The sequence below is a fragment of the Bos mutus genome, chromosome 22 (assembly GCF_027580195.1).
Source record: "Bos mutus isolate GX-2022 chromosome 22, NWIPB_WYAK_1.1, whole genome shotgun sequence".
In the NCBI taxonomy this organism is placed as follows: Eukaryota; Metazoa; Chordata; class Mammalia; order Artiodactyla; family Bovidae; genus Bos; species Bos mutus.
In genome coordinates this window covers 60575914-60591463 of record NC_091638.1, presented here as the reverse complement: position 1 = coordinate 60591463, position 15550 = coordinate 60575914, and the positions used below count along the sequence as shown (strand labels likewise).

The 15550-nt window shown below is 62.7% G+C and overlaps 3 protein-coding genes across 3 annotated transcripts in view; 1 reads left to right on the top strand and 2 right to left on the bottom strand.

Annotated features, from left to right (window-relative positions):
* Window positions 1-282: 282 nt before the first annotated feature.
* On the top strand, window positions 283-3201 carry CHST13 (carbohydrate sulfotransferase 13). The gene is made up of 4 exons (XM_070358972.1): window positions 283-356; window positions 441-580; window positions 845-927; window positions 1621-3201. The coding sequence occupies exons 1-4, from the start codon at window positions 283-285 to the stop codon at window positions 2461-2463; spliced, it is 1140 nt and encodes a 379-aa protein (XP_070215073.1). The 3' UTR covers window positions 2464-3201.
* Window positions 3202-3352: 151 nt separating this feature from the next.
* C22H3orf22 (chromosome 22 C3orf22 homolog) lies at window positions 3353-13574 on the bottom strand. Its single transcript, XM_070359156.1, has 4 exons — window positions 13454-13574; window positions 5296-5425; window positions 4715-4846; window positions 3353-4060 (listed from the first exon to the last, which is right to left on the bottom strand). Exons 2-4 carry the CDS (start codon window positions 5382-5384, stop codon window positions 3877-3879), a joined length of 405 nt encoding a protein of 134 aa, XP_070215257.1. The 5' UTR covers window positions 5385-5425; window positions 13454-13574; the 3' UTR covers window positions 3353-3876.
* Window positions 13328-15550, bottom strand: part of TXNRD3 (thioredoxin reductase 3) — a 34130-nt gene continuing 31907 nt past the window's right edge. Inside the window, exons 16-17 of the mRNA XM_070358971.1 lie at window positions 13911-14045; window positions 13328-13757 (exon numbers count right to left, since the gene is read on the bottom strand). Of these exons, the coding sequence (XP_070215072.1) occupies window positions 13695-13757; window positions 13911-14045 (198 nt within the window). The 3' untranslated portion in view covers window positions 13328-13694. The remainder of the gene's footprint in view (window positions 13758-13910; window positions 14046-15550) is intronic.

Here is a 15550-nt window from a genome sequence, read left to right as displayed (position 1 = left end):
AGTGGGTTGCCATTCATTGTCCAGGGGATCTTCCCGATCCAACGATCAAACCTGGATCTCCTCAACTGTAGATTCTTTACCATCTGAGCCACCGGGGAAGCCCTATTTCTATAAGGCCCAGTACTCACATCACCTCTTTCATTTCCATTTTTTTGTAACTTGAGTCTTCATTCTTTTTTTCTTGATCAGTCTAACCAAAGACTTGACAATTTGGGTGATATACTTAAAGGTATTACAACTTGTTAGGTTTTATTGGTAAGTGTAATCATATCTAAGACAAACATGAGACTGTGGCTGTTTGGGGAAGAGCGTCAGTACACTTGGACGCTGCCAGGGAAACCTGAGAGTACCGGGAGGTGGGGCAACCCCAGCAGGAGACGGAGAAGCCCCTGCAGGCGTCCCCAGCGGCCACCTGACCTGCTCACCTGCGCTGCCACCAGAGAGCCGGCAGCTTGGCGGTGCGACCCCAGCTGCTGCCTGCCCCCAGGGCCGGGAGAGGCTGGCCTGGCCTCCCCACTGGGCCCTCACCCTCAGGCTGCATGGACGTGGCTGGCAGAGGTGGGGTGTGAGATGGAGGCAGGTGGGGCTGGGTGGTCAGGGCCTTCCTAGAGGGCAGTGGTTTCCCCTTTTCCCATTGTTTGCTCCCGCCCAAGCCCCTGAAGCTCTGGAGGGCAAGTTCCCTGCCCTGGTGACAGGGACTCGGTCTATCAGTGACCCCCGAGGCAGGCGGGACATGGGGGTACCGAGACCCAGGGGTGGATGCAGTGTGCCCAGGCGAGCTGGCTAAGCCCCTAGGGCCACGGGCAGTCTGGTGCCGCGGCGAACACCTCTCCCTCGCCCCCAGCGTTCGAGAGCAACGCTGTGGGCACAAGCTGGCTTGGCGGGAAGAGGAGAAGCCCCTTGCAGACGCTCTACAACCTGGACCAGGTAGGCAGACCCCCCTCCCCCTGCTTCCTCCAGCCACAATGGCCAGAGCCCGTGTGGACCTGCTGCCTGGGGGCTGTGGCCGCCTCGAGCTCTGGCCAGGGAGTGAAGGCCAGGTTGTGATGGGGCAAACGCTAGGGGCAGGCGGAGAGACCTGGGGGCGTCCAGCCGCCCATCTGCCCACCCAGCCCTCCAGGTGTGGACTATGCCCGGCTCTGTGCTGCAGCGTTCCGCGTGGGGGACATAATGAGCAGCGGGCTGTGTGCCACCCACAGCAGGAGGGACACAAAGGGAAGCCCCAGGCTCAGTGCTGCTGGGACAGGGAGACGGGCCAGGCGTGCCACCCTCCACCCCCGAGCCTGAGGGTCCACATGCTGTTCCCAGTGTGTGCCGACTGAGTGCACAGGCCCAGCTCACACACGCCTCTGAAGGTGCCCTCAGCTCTACTGAGCACCTGCCAGGTACGGGCTCTGCTCCAAGCCAGGGAGCGAAGGCAGGAGCCTCACCTGAACCTCTGCCCTTGTGGTGCTGTTGGGAAGGGCCTGGTGTAGGTGGAGACCCCTCCCTGGGCAGGGGGGCGGTGACTGGGGGGCGGCAGTGAGGACCTGCTGGCGATCAGTCGCATCCTCCCCGCCCCTCAGCCGGGTAGGCTCACGGCCCCTCAGCCGGGCTCCCTCTGTGGCCCTGTCCCCGCAGGGCCCGCGCTCCGCCCTGGCCGAGGTGCATCGGCAGCGGCGAGAGCTGCTGCACCGCGCCTGCAGCCGCCACACCCGGCGGCAGCGCCTGCTGCGGCCCGAGGACCTGCGGCACGTGCTGGTGGACGACGCGCGCGGCCTGCTCTACTGCTACGTGCCCAAGGTGGCCTGCACCAACTGGAAGCGCGTGCTGCTGGCGCTGAACGGCCGCGGCTCCGGCGACCCGCGCGCCATCCCCGCGCCCGACGCGCACGCGCCCGGCCGCCTGCCCTCGCTGGCCGACTTCAGCCCGGCCGAGGTCAACCGGCGTCTGCGCACCTACCTGGCCTTCCTCTTCGTGCGCGAGCCCTTCGAGCGCCTGGCCTCGGCCTACCGCAACAAGCTGCAGCGGCCCTGGGGCGCGGCCTTCCAGCGCCGCTTCGGCACCGACATCGTGCGGCGCCTGCGGCCGCACCCAAGCCCAGACGCGCTGGCCCGCGGCCACGACGTGCGCTTCGCCGAGTTCCTGGCCTACCTCCTGGACCCGCGCACGCGCCGCGATGGACCCCTCAACGAGCACTGGGAGCGCGCCCACGCGCTCTGCCACCCGTGCCGCCTGCGCTACGACGTGGTGGGCAAGTTCGAGACGCTCGCTGAGGACGCGGCCTTCGTGCTGGGCCTCGCGGGCGCGCCCGGCCTGCACTTCCCGGAGCCACCGCCGGGGGCCCGGGCCGCCGCCCGCGACCGGGCCGAGCGCCTCTTCCGCGACATCAGCCCGTTCTACCAGCGGCGCCTCTTCGGCCTCTACAAGATGGACTTCCTGCTCTTCAACTACTCCGTCCCCTCCTACCTGCGGCTGCGCTAGCCCGCCCGCGGCCCAGGGTGCGCGCCGAGACGGCCCGTGCTCGCCCCGCCTGGGCGGACCGCATCCTGGCGCAGCCCGCCTCGCCTCCGGGGGCTGGACCCCTGGGTGCCTGACGCCGGCCTCGTCGAAGCACGCTGGCTGGCGGGCGCGTCCCCAGGACCCTGGAGGACGGAACAATAGGCTTTTAGGCTGCGAGGGTCTGTCCTGAGCCTAAACGTGGCACAAGACTAGAATGCTGGCTCTGCGCTGGCCTCCACCCCCAGGGGCCCGCCCATCTCACCTGCCCTGGTCACTGCAGCCCGGCCACGGAGAGACGCCTACCCCCGCACCCCACCCCGACCAGACCCAGGGCCGGACCGGCCTTGTCTCTGCCTCCGTGGGCGGTGACCTGCCACCTGGGCACCCTGAGGACCCCACCACACGGTGCGCCCCGGGGCGGGGGCGGGGGGGGGCCTGTTCTGGCTCCTTCTTGGCCTCAGTCCAGCCAGATGCTGGGTGTCCACCGTTAACAGAGCTGAGTAGGCAATACAGGAGCAGACTAGACAGGACCGTGGTGAGCCGGGGAGCTCGCCTGTTTGAAATAAATGCGTTTTGTTACTTTGTGAAATACGGGTTTGTGTCTCCCTTTGCCATTTGTTCTGGTGTCTGAGGTGGTCTGGTCTTGAGCCTGGATCACCTTCCCAGCAGGGCGCAGGTGTCAGAGGTTGTGTGCGGACCGGGAGAAGGAGCGCAGACACCCTGGGGGGTTGCCACCTTCTGGCTCCAGGGGGGCAGTGATACTGGGGAAAACCCGTCCTTTTACTCTGCCTGGGCCAAGCGCTAAAGCCACACCAGCTCAGCCAAGCCCTGTGCCTGGGGCCGCTGCCGCCCTGGTGTGCGTGCTTTTCTACCCAAGTTTTGACAGGCGTGTACACGTGCAGCACACAGGCGTGCACCCCACAGGCGTGCACCCCTACGTACACACGCGCATACACACACACACCACTTCCTAATACACACACGTGGCACCAGCATTTAGACTCTGCTGTGCTTTAAGAACTGCTTGAGCACCCTTCCTAGACTGTCCCGATTGGGGTGGAAAGACTGCCTCTTCCTGCTCCTCCTCCAGGCGCAGCCGTGGCAAAAAGGCGCCCACTAACGATACTAGGTGGTTCCCCTTCACACGAGCTCCCCCGAAGCAGGACTCCAGAGTATCGCCATCCGGCTATCCCAGACGCCTGAGTGTATTTGGGGGTAAACGCGAGGAAATGATGCTCACACTGCAGAGCTGACCGTCACCGCATTTTATGGATGAGAACGTGGGGCCGGCGTGCAGACAACCGTCCAGGGCTATGAACCTGCAGCGTGTATCTGCGGGCGACCTCTCCAGGGCTCCTTGCCTCCCCATAGGTCACTTCTGCCCGGTGGCCACTGTCACGAGTGCCTGGGGGCTGAGTGCCCCAGAGACTGGTGGTGCAGAGCGGGGCTTCGGGGGGTGGGCGGGGGTGCTGCAAGCCTGGGGAAGCGGCGGGTCAGCAGCGCCAGCTCCCAGAGGTTTCTTGGTGGCGATGGCGGCGGCTGGAGGCAGGACAGAGGTGGGAAATCCGGGGCCCCCAGCCTGGAGAATCACACAGAGCCCCACGCTGACCCCAGGGAGCTGGCCTGGCCCAGACACGGGCCTGCCAGCCTGGGGGCAAGCCACAGCAGGTGCCACCAGCACGGTGGCCACCTCCGCCTGAGACCACCCTCCCCCTCCAACTCCCCCATCTCAGGGCTCCGTTATCCTCAGATAAACTCGGCCTTTAGCTTTGGGTGATCTGCCCACTGGCAGGGCTCAGGGTGCGAGGCAGGGCAGTCCTGGGGGCAGGCCTCAGCCCCCGCCCCCTGCCCCCCACACAAGGACCTGGCCACACGGCCTGAAGGCTCTCAGAGGGCCCGACGTGACGAACCCTTCCACGGGAGAAGCTGCAGCCCAGCCCGTCAGCCCAGGGGAGAAGAGGTTCAGAGGCCCGGGAGCACAGTGGAGAAGACACAGCCTCGGCCCCGAGGCCCCATGCCCACTCACGTCAGTGCGGGTGGTGGGCCGGGTGGGGCCCTTCAAAGAGACAGTCTGGGTCAGGGCAAGTGTCTGTGCATCTTTGCGTTTGTGTGTGGGGTCTGGGGGTGTCCTCCGTGTGCAGGGTGTGTGGGAGTGAGTGCGAGTCTCCCCGGGGCTCGACGTACTCGGCCCAGACGTGCTGTGTTTGCGTGGGGGCCTGGGGCTGAGACTCACCCTCGGACGGGGATGGACCTCGTGGGCAGCAGCGTCTTCTGCAGCGGCAGCTGCTCCCGCAGCAAGCTGCTCATCTTCGTGAGCACCCAGGGCCGCAGGGGCTCCGAGCTGGTCTCCGTCAGCCAGGAGAACCTGTGGGTGGTGACAGACCGGGGCTGAGAGCTGAGGGCAGGTGCCCCTGCCGCGGGCAACCGTGAGGAGGCCGTGGCCCCCAAGGTTGGGCTCGGGGCTGCCCTCAGCCCTCCCAGACCCCTCAACCCAGAGAAACAGGCCGCCAGGCAGAGGCCCCAGGCCACCCAGCCTGCGGGCTCTGCGGGCTCCTGCCCCGCCCCCACAGCCAGACCCCATCACACCCCCCACAGGAGCAGGTGTGCTGAACAGGCGACAGGAAACAGCCAGCCGAGGCTCTGGGGGGCCCAGCTCAGGGGCTAAGGGGTGGTGTGGAGCCCGCCATCGGGGAGCACGGAGCAGCTCAGGGGACAGAGACCCCCACCCGCTCCTGCCGTGTTTCCCAGAGGGTGCTCCTGGGGTGGGGGCCTGCAGAAGGGGGGCCCTCCTGGCTCGGGCTCAGGGTCTACTACCTGTATGGAAATTTCCTGGCAAACTTCTCCTGCGTCCTGGCCTTACTCTTCTTTCCCTGGCGGGACTTCTTGGGGGCCTTCGGGTCCATCACAGAAGGGGGCTACAGTGAGGTGCACCCTTCAGCCGGAGCTGGAAGAGAGGCTGGAGGAGCCAGTCAGGACTCGAACAGCAAGGCTTCCCCGACAGCGCACGGAGATGGGGCGCCGAGGAAGGCTGTGAGCCCCCCAGTGCTCAGCACACTGCTCCACAGGCCTGCTCTGGTGTGTCAGTGTGTGTGTGCACGTGTGTGTGTACACGTGTGTGTGTGCAGCTCTACACCACGCCCATCTCTGAGTCGCCCCTACAATCTGTGTGTATGTGTGTGTGTACACGTGTGTGCACACAGCTCTACACCCAGCGTGGGCTCTGAGTGGCCCCCACAGTCAGAGGGGCCCTCGGCTGACTGGCCCTGCAGGTCCCAGATGCTGCCCCCTCCGCAGCCGCATCCACCCCACGCGGCCCAGCCGGGGCCACCTCAGCTCTCCGGGCCATGTGGGGCCGTGGCCGCACAAGGTCGCACAGGCAGAAAGGCGCGGCTGGCACCCTCAGGAGACGGGCTGCCCCGTGCCATCTCCAGGCTGGGTCTGCAGGGGCTCCTGCCCGAGGCTGGGCTGGACTGACCATCTCCCCCTGGGCCCCGGGAGCCCCCAGGCTGGGTCATCATGAATAAAGCTGCTGTGGATGTTCACGCACAGATTTCCACACAAGGATGCATCCCTGTTTCTCTGTTGCACGCGCTGGGAGTGCAGTTGCTGGGCCGACGGAGGCCCGTTGTTTTAGTTTTAAAGAGATCTGCCCCACAGCTTTCGAGTGGCTGGGCCATTTTCCCTGCCCCACAGTCACGGGTAGTTCTCTTTCAAAGGATAAGACAAGAGTAAGGATGACCCAAGCTGGGGCGGAGCAGGACTGGGCACAAGGCTGACTACAGGGGCTCGTGAGCCCCTCGCCCCAGTGGCTGTGCTCATGCAGCCACATCACCATCCCGTGACCTTCGCGGGCTGAAGCCAGCCGCCTACCAGGCCCCTCCTGGCGTGGGGGGCCCTGGTTCCAGGCGGGGGGCTGTGCAGACACCAGCGGGACCGACCGCACCAGGCGACAGGTTCCCCGGGAGCTGGCGCCCTTGAAGCGGCCCTGCTGGCGTCTCAGGGATGGGGCGGCCGGGACAGCTTCGAGGCTGCTCTCCACTGCACTGCCCCTGGAGGGCCTAGGGGGCCAGGGGATGAGCACGGCAGGCCTCTTTCCTGCCTTCTCACCCTAAGCCCCGCTGAGCCAAGGGAGCGGCTCCCAAACACGGTATCTCGCAGCAGTGGGGGCCTGTCCCCCCATCCCCGCCGTGGAAGCCGCTGAGCCACAGGCCCTGAGGGTGAAGGCCATGAAGGCCCCCAGCACCGGTCTGAGCACGCACGCACACGTGGGCACACAGCTCCTGGGGGCCCTCTCGCCTGCATCATCGCCCGTCCACCCTCTGGAGGGGGGCACTGCCCCCTGCTTCTCTGAGCTGCACACAGCTCCCGGGGGCCCTCTGGCCTGCATCATCGCCCGTCCACCCTCTGGGGGGGGCACTGCCCCCTGCTTCTCTGAGCTTGAGTTGCAGCAGCTGCGTTCCTGTGACCACACTTTGCTGTCGGATCTCCTGAGACCGGAGAGAAGCCTCGGAAAAACAAGCACTTCTTTCCGGGCAGGGGCTGGGTCCCCAGGAGCCTTGGGCCCCTGGGGATGGGGCAGCCCTCTGCACCAGGGCAGGCCTTGGGCGAGGGACCTGGGCTGGTATGAGAGCAAGGCTCTCAGCCCCTCCCGGGGCGTCAGGCTGGGATGCAGGGAGTGGGCAGGGGGCCCAGGTCCAGGACGGGGTGAGCCTGCGGGGTGTCTGGGCCACGCTGTGGGCCCTGGTTTACTTCCCCACCTGATGGCAGACAGGCCGCTATCGCCCTCTTCAGGTGAGGAGACCGAGGCTCTGGGGGGAACTGCCCTGCCTGTATCTCTGTCCCCCACCCTGCAGTGCGTGGGGGAAGAGGTGGTGTCCAGGCCACATGGCTCCCACAGTCCTGGAGCAGCTGGGCGACAGAGGGTACCCCAGCAGTGACCACAGAGGACATGGCCCTGCCCAGGAACCCAGGGCCTGGAGGGGGCGGGCAGGGGCCCCGACACCCTACCCAGGTCGCCTGCGGACCCTCTTGCTTGTGGGCCTGGGCCTGTGTACTGTGGGAAGCCTGCTCCCACAGGCAGGGGGGCCCCTGGGGGTCCAGGCTGCCACCCCCATCCCAGCGGAGATGCTGTTGGTGTGGGTCAGAGCGCCCGGCAGTGACCCGGCCCGGGAGGATGCTGATGTGAGGGCCGGCCCCCCTGCAGCCAGAAAGGTGGAGGTGAGCAGAGCCCAGGCCCAGGTACTCACTGGCTGCCCTGTGTGATGAACCTGGGGGAGGCGAATGCTGGCCATGGTCCTGGCTGCCATGCGCCGCCAGGCTCTGGGCCCAGGATGCGGGGCCAGGCCCGCAGCCTCACCCAGCATCAGAGCCCCCGAGGTCACAATCAGTGACTCCTGGCCGGGGAGGGGCCGTGGGAGGGGCTGCGTGGAGCCAGGCTGGTGGGCACCCCGTCTCTGAGGACCCTGCATGGGAGCACTCACAGCCACACACGTGGGAGCAGAGCCCACACGGGGCCTGGAAACAGCCCACCTGGTGGGAATAAAGCTCCTTCCTCAGAGCCTCCCCGATGGTCTGGTGGCTAAGGCTCCACTCTCCCAATGCAGGGCCACAGGCTCCATCCCTGGTTGGGAACTAAGGGGCCAGGTGCCAAGCGATGCGGAGAAATAGTAAAGAGAAGCTCCTTTCCTGGCTGACCTTGACCTGAGCCCTGGCTGCAGCCCAGGAGCGGCCGGGCTGAGGAGCGCAGGCGTAAGGGTGCAGCTCCGGGGTCTGCTGCCCCATGGAGACCCCACTGGGCTAGGAATCGACCGGACTGCCGGTGGACGAGCAGCGGGGAGCCTACTAGGCCGGGGCCCCAGCTCAGCGTGAGGACCAGGGCGGGAGGGGAGCGGACGGTGCAGACAGCAGGGCCTGCCTCCGCCCTCACGTCCTTGGCCTTGATCCGGAGGGTCTCGGAGCGGCCCTGACGTGGCGCTCCTGTCCAGGGGTTTGCTGGGGGTGCGATGCAGGATGAGGCCCGAGGGGAGCCCCGTGGGGACCCCTCTTCCTGGTCCCTCCGCCCCTCAGCTGTCCCTGCCCTGAGGCGGGGACCCCCTCCTCCTCCCCTCAGCCGTCCCTGCCCTGAGGTGGGGACCCCCTTCCCTCAGCACTTCCTGCCCTGAGGCGGGGCAGCCCCTCCAGGTGGGGCTGGGAGGCATCCCGTCGCTGGGTCAGCAGTGAAGAGTCAGCCCTGCAGTGGTGGGCTGAGGGCAGCAGCCTGCTGGGGTCCAGAGGTGCGCACAGGGCCAAGCCCATTGTTCTCGAAGATGGAAACGAACCGAGGGGCAGAGTGAGCAAGACGGGGAAGGAGGCCTGCAGCCAGTGGAGCCCCAGGAGCCCCCAGGCGGCCCACAGCTGTGCAGGACCCTGAGCACCTGGAGGTCCCGGTGGGCTGGGCCTGTCCTGAGGAGCGCAGGCAGGAGAGTGTCCACCAGGGAGGGCCGAGGGCCACCTGCCCAGGATTGTGGCTGTGAGGGGTGCCGGGTGAGCCCCCTGCCCGCCCTGCCAGGGCCCGGCACTCATGACCCTCCTGGAGAGCCCCGTGTGCACCCCGTGGCCAGGTGGGAGGGACTCCCAGGGGCTCTGGCACACTGGTGAGGTCACGGTGCCCAGGGGCCCGGGGCTCGGCCCAGGTGACGGCAGGCCTGTGGGCAGGTGGGGCTCCATGCTTCTGGTTGCTTCTGCCCCGGCCCCTCTGCAGCAGCCTGACAGTCTAACACCAGTGCTGAGAGGAGGCCTCCGCCGGGAGAGCGCGGGCCGGGTGAGGCCAGGGCGGGCTGGGGCGCCGCAGCTGCTCCGGGTGCTCAGTGCAGACAGCCGCGACAAGGCGTGCGTGGGAACACCAGGCGTCTGTGCGGAGAAGGAGGCGAGCGGGCCGGGAGCCCTGGGGTGGACCCAGCGGCCAGCGGAGCTCATGCAAGGAGAGACGTGGTCCCTGGAGGGAGGCGGTGGGTAATGGGGCGGGCCCGAGGGACACTCGGGCGAAAGCCACTCGCTGTGCGCACGGAGGCCACGAGGGGCTCGCAGGCCACCACGGCGGGTGGGCGCGGCCTTGCACGAGGGCACAAGTCCCGTCTCGGTCAGCCTCTCTGCCTTTCTGCGGGGCCCCGACCCCGACGTGGGCAGGTAAACATCTGGGTCTGCGGTCCAGGTGAGTGATGCCTGGCCTTGGATGGGGGTGCGCGCGCCGCTGGGACATCAACAGGAACTGAAGACATGCGTCCGGAGCAGAGCGTGCACAGCAGAGAGGGCCTTGGGTTAGGAGGCTCTGACGGCTCACGATCAACTGAACATTTATTCTACAATACCCACGACCAGACAGGCCCACAGACAGAGAAGACGCAGTGAGGGGGCCGCCAAAGCCGGTCTCGTGTCGTCTGTGAACAGACCCAGGTCTGCCTCTTCCTTTCCAGTGCGGACGCCTTTTGCTTCTTTTTCTTGTCTGATTACTCTCTCTAGAACGCCAGGGTGAGTTGAATGAATAGCAGGCAAAGCAGGCATCTTTATCTTGTTCCTGATCTTAGAGGAAAAAACCTTTCGGTCTCGTCTCAATACTGAGGACAGCGTGGTCTGTGGGGTTTTCACACGGGGCTTTATCGTGTTGGATTTTGCAGATGCTTTTCTGTACCAACTGAGATGGTCACGTGGTCTCCGCCTGTCATCCTATTAATGTGGTGTCTCATCGGGTGAGCTCCTTATTGGGAAACACCCTCGCAGCCTCGGAACAAAACTCACTTCGCGTACAGTCCTTTAGAGACCTGCTGGGCCTAGCAGGGACTTCCGCCCTGCCGAGGACGTGGCACCGGGCCGTCGGGTGCTGGCCAGGGTGTGCTGGCTGCGTCTCCATCCGGCTGTGGTAGCCTGTGACAGTGATGCATAGAATGACTTGGGAAGTGGTCTCTCTTCTTCAGCTTTTTGAAAGATTTTGAGAGAAATTGCTGTTAATACTTCTTTTACGTTTCACAGAATTACACCATCTGGTCTTGGGCTTTTTTTTAAAGCTGTTGGTTCATTTTTTTAGATCAACTTTATTAAGGCATAACTGACACACAATTAAATGCAGTTAAAATCCTGATAAAATGCACGAGGAAGTAGCCGTCTTCACCATTTTAAAGTGTATGTTCAATTCCAAACCAGTCCATCCTAAAGGAAATAAACCCCAAATATTCACTGGAAGGACTGATGCTGAAGCTGAAGCTCCAAAACTTTGGCCACCTGATGCGAAGAACTGACTCACTGGAAAACACCCTGATGCTGGGAAAGATTGGAGGTGGGAGGAGAAGGGGGCAACAGAGGATGAGATGGCTGGATGGCATCACCGACTCGACGGACATGAATGTCAGGAAACTTTGGGAGACAGCGAAGGCCAGGAAGCCTGGTGTGCTGCAGTCCAGGGGGTCACAAAGAGTCAGACGTGACTTAGCAGCTGAGCAGCCAGCCTGACGGTCGAGGGTGGCAGCTCAGTGAGCTCTCATCTCCGTTCCTCCGTGACGCGCCAGCCGTTTGCGCATCTTCTGTGGATAAATGTCTGCTGAGGCCCTTTGCCCGTTTTCAACCTGCGTGTTTGTTTCTATGTCACTGGGTTTGGAAGTTTCTCAGTATATTCCAGATACTGCATTCTGGAGCACGTGTGGCCTGGACATCTCCCCTCTCCTTCTGGGCTTTGACTTTTGCTCTGCACAGTGTCCTGGTGCCGTTGACCGCACTTACTTTTGCTCTGTACAGTGTCCTGGTGCCCTTGACCGCACTTACTTTTGCTCTGCACAGTGTCCTGGTGCCCTTGACCGCACTTACTTTTGCTCTGCACAGTGTCCTGGTGCCCTTGACCGCACTTACTTTTGCTCTGTACAGTGTCCTGGTGCCCTTGACCCCACAAAGTTTTAACCCCTGAGGTCCAGTCTGTCCATTTACCTCGTCTCCTGTGCCTTTGGCCGCATGAAGAGTCACTGCCAAACTCAGTGTCGTGGAGCTCGGCCCTGGGCTTGCTTGTGAGCTCTGTGGCTTTTGCGTTTAGGTCCCTGGCCCACTTTCAGCGGACGTCTGTATACGATGTTAGCAGAGATCTGACGCTGCCCTTTGGCGTGGTTTCCCAGCGCCAGCGGGAGAAAGAGGACACTTTGCTATGAAAGGGTCTCAGTGCTGCTTCCACGGTCCCCCCGACCTGACACGTGAGGCCTGACTTCCCTGTTCTCCACACGCCCCACTCTGAGCTGGGACCATGCTGTTCTCACAGCTGAGGATCTGCAGTAAACTCTGAAACAGAAAGTGTGTGATCTCTGGGCTTTTTCAAGGTTGTTCTGAATGTTCAGAATCCCCTTCAGGTTCTACGGGAACTTCAGGACGGGTTCTTTCATTTCTGCAAAAGTCACTGCTGAGTTTTTGACAGAACCTGAATGTGTGATTGCTTCAGGCACAACTGACATTCTAACAGCATTAAGTTTCCTGATCCACAAACACAAGCTGTCCTTCCACTTATTTGTCTTCCTTTTCTCAACAGTTTGTAGTTTTCACTGCACAACTGTTCCATCTCCTTGGTTAATTTAGTTCCTATGAATTTTCTTCTTCTGGGGGCTACTCTAAGTGGAATCGTTTTCTTCATTTCGATACGGATCACGCTTGGTGTACAGGCTTTCACCGGACTTCCTGGAGTTGACTTCGCATCCTGCAACCTGCTGAGCTCATTCACCAGGTCCAGCAGCTTCTGTGTCTGGACATGAGGCGTCTTCAGTATTTTCTACATCTACAACCCATCATCTGTGAGTGGAGATGATCCTACTTCTTTTTCTTGCCTAATTGCTCTGCATAAACTTTTAATAAGGACTCTGGTGAGCAGAAGTGCAAAAGGCGGCGGCCTTGCCTTGTGAGCTGATCACTGTGGGGCTTTCACGTGCGGCTTTTGTTACACAGAGGTGGTTTTCTTCTATTCCTGGTTCACTGAGTACTTTTTAACGAGGACAATGTGTTGAATTTAGTCAAATGCTCTTTCAGAATCAACTGATCTCATCATGTGACTCTTTTCCCTTCATTCTGCCGATGAGGTATACTGCGCCGATTGGATTCTGCGTGTTGAGCCATTCTTGCATTCCAGACACAGATCTCAGCTGGTTACAGGGTGTAATCCTAGGAGAAGACCTACCTGAAGGAGAAGAGACAGTGACTCGACGCCAAGGCCGAGACAACGCAGACAGCAGCACTGCCTGGCCAAGGCGCTGAGACGGCCGTCGTGAACAATGCTCCAACAAGTAAGAGAAAACGCTCCGCCTGTGTTACACCCTGTTCAGCTGCCGCCAGCCCACACGCAGGAACCAACAGCGTCTCCTGCGGGCCACCAGGCTGCCTCCACGGCAACCGCTCTCCCACCTTGCCTGCTCGTTTCTCCGCAGTAGCTGGACCCTGGGACTGGTAAGCTGGGCACCCCGCCCCTCTGCAGCCCCCTCTGCCGCCTCCAGGAGGGTAGCAAACACCCCGTCCACAGACGGTGACCCCGACTTGCTTACTGGCCTAAAGTTTCTTTAAAAACGAAGTTCTGACCAATGGACCAGTGGGCCAATGGGAGGAGGGCAGCCCAGGACCGCACTGCCGTCTGGAACCCTGGGCGTGGGGCTGGGGGGTCTGCTTGGGAGGAAACAGGCTCCTCCCCAGGGAAGGCTGCCCGCCTCCAGCCCTTTGAGATGCCGACAGGCGTGCACAGCCCAAGGGCAGGCCCTGGCATCACCTGGTCATCTGCTGAACCAGCCTGTGAGTGAACAGACTGTGAGCAGAACCCTTTTAAATAACTTTAAATTAGATTTCACACAATACAGTACTGAGAACCTTTTAATATTACTCTGAAGATCAACAGGCTGAACACGCCCCCTGGAGTCAGTTTCATAACAGAGACTGTTTCCTGGAAGCAACAGGGAGGGGCTCAAACTGCAGCAAGCGGAGTGCTGACCTGGACGAGTCCATCGAGAGAGGCCTCGCGGAGGAGCTGGCGGGCAGAGGTCGGTCTTGGCTCACCTGGCGGCTCTGAGCGAAGACGTCAAGGAGGCAGCGAGTCTGCCCTCCCGTCAGCCCAGCCGGGTGGCGGCCCCGCGCCGTCCTGCCTCCTGTCCCCAGGCAGCGTGGGCTCCCTGCGCCACACGCGCTGTCTCCCCGCCGCAGGGTGGGACAGGACGGGGCGGTGGGGCCTAGCCTCAGCAGCCCTTCTGCGTGATGTCCAGTCCCGATGCCTTGGTGATCTCCAAGGTGGTGAACACCTGCCCGGGGAGGAGAGACAGCGATTCACACGCAGCCTTGCAGACGCCAATTTTAGGAGGACACGTCCCTAACGCGACGCTGATGCCGCCCTCGAGAGCACACGGCTGAGGACAGCGGGCCCCTCCCCGTCCCCGGAGCCCCAGCGGGCGCACCTCTCCGCACGTGGGGTGGATCCCGATGGTGTCATCCAGCAGCTGCTTTGTGAGCCCGCACTTCATGGCGGCAGCAAACCCCTGAGTGATCTCCCCGGCGTTCGGTCCAAGGACGTGAAATCCTATCACCCGATCCTTCCGAAAGGAAGCCAGTAGGTTAACGCCCCGAGTAGGAGCCTTGTCACCCCAAGTTCACAGTTGAAACTTACAGCGTCTCCCCCAGAAAAGCGGCTCTAATGCCGCCCTGAGCCCAGAGCACCACCAGGAACCCGCACCCTTGAGACTCTGTGGGGAGAGCCCTGGGTGCATGCCCTGAGGTACCGTGAGCCCCGACCCATCAGGACGAGTGTGCACCCGCTGCCCAGAGGGGTTCCCAGCATGGTGGACGCTTCCAGTTACCCCGAGAGAGTGCTGAATGACAGTCCGACGAGTCGGGGCTAACGGCCACGCTGGGGCGTGTGCCCTCCGAGCAGGGGCCCCACTCCCGGCCTGGGGCACAGACACCGGGGAGTGGGGGGCCCTCTCCCCTTACCCCCACACCCACACACTGGGGGGAGTCGATTCATCCCGGGCACCCGCGGGTCTCCAGCACTCAGCCTCCCCGTCCACAGCTCTCATCTCTCTCCCCACATCTAGAGCTTCAGGGCCAACAGTGCACCAGGGGAAGGCCTGTGCCCCCACACTCCCGGCCCCCACAGCGGGGAAGAACACCCCACAGTGACTGGACTCCCTGGAGGCCGTGGGCGATGCCTGGAATTGCTGGGCCCCACGGGAGGGACCCTAGGAGGGTTGCATGAGGTCACATCATCAGCAACTTCGTGTCCGACCTCCCCAGAAAGAATCTCAGACTCTAAGAAGGGAGGAGCCCCGTCCTGGCACAGCCTGGCACACTCTTCACCGGCCTCGAGGGGCCCTGCTGTCCCCACGGAGGGGCGAGGGGCTCTCAGCCTTCCCTCGTGCTCCACAGGGGGCCCTGCACCCGCCGCTGTGAGCGCCTCCATTAGAATTTGAGTAATTCTAACCAGGCTTTCACTGCATGGAGGCATCTCCTGACTGCCTGTGATGCGGCCCATCCACAGGCAGACCGCGCTGTGTCACACACAACTGTGTTCCTTGCAGACTGAAGGTCTGTGTCAACCCTGCGTTGAGCATGTCTCCTGGCAACGTCTTTCCAGCAGCAGTTGGTCACCTGGTGGTTCTGTGCCACATTCTGGTAACTCTCACACTATTTCAAACTTCTTCCTTATTATTGTACCCGTGATCAGGGATTGCGATGTTACTCCTGTAACTGTTCTGGGTACCTCGAACCAGGTCCATGTGATACAGGGACCTTTGCTCAAGGCTCCACCAACTAGCTCCAGCCCCCAGCCTGTCTCCCCGTCCTTGGCCTCCCTCTGCCCTGGGACAGGAACACACTGAAATTAGGCCAATAATCTCCCAATGATGGTCTCTGAACGTTCAAATGGAAGGAACAGTCGCACGCCTCTCCTTGACATCAGAAGTTGGAAATGGGGAGGGCAGGTGGAGAGCCAGGACAGGCCGAGAGCTGGGCCTCCTGAGCCGGACAGTCAGCCAGGCTGAGAACGCGGAGCGACAGCTCTCCAAGGAAACAGGGAGCGCTGCTCCAGCGAGCGGAGGAG

Excerpts from the sequence above, each read along its gene's own strand:
- CHST13 (XM_070358972.1), top strand. The coding sequence starts at position 283 with ATGAGACTGTGGCTGTTTGGGGAAGAGCGTCAGTACACTTGGACGCTG. Across the intron at positions 581-844 it reads GGGGTGTGAGATGGAGGCAG|CGTTCGAGAGCAACGCTGTG; the intron begins GTGGGGCTGGGT and ends CCTCGCCCCCAG. Across the intron at positions 928-1,620 it reads CGCTCTACAACCTGGACCAG|GGCCCGCGCTCCGCCCTGGC; the intron begins GTAGGCAGACCC and ends CTGTCCCCGCAG.
- C22H3orf22 (XM_070359156.1), bottom strand. The coding sequence starts at position 5,384 with ATGGACCCGAAGGCCCCCAAGAAGTCCCGCCAGGGAAAGAAGAGTAAG. Across the intron at positions 4,847-5,295 it reads GCCAGGAAATTTCCATACAG|GTTCTCCTGGCTGACGGAGA; the intron begins GTAGTAGACCCT and ends CACCACCCACAG. Across the intron at positions 4,061-4,714 it reads AGGTCCATCCCCGTCCGAGG|GCTGGGGGCCCCGGATTTCC; the intron begins GTGAGTCTCAGC and ends GTGATTCTCCAG.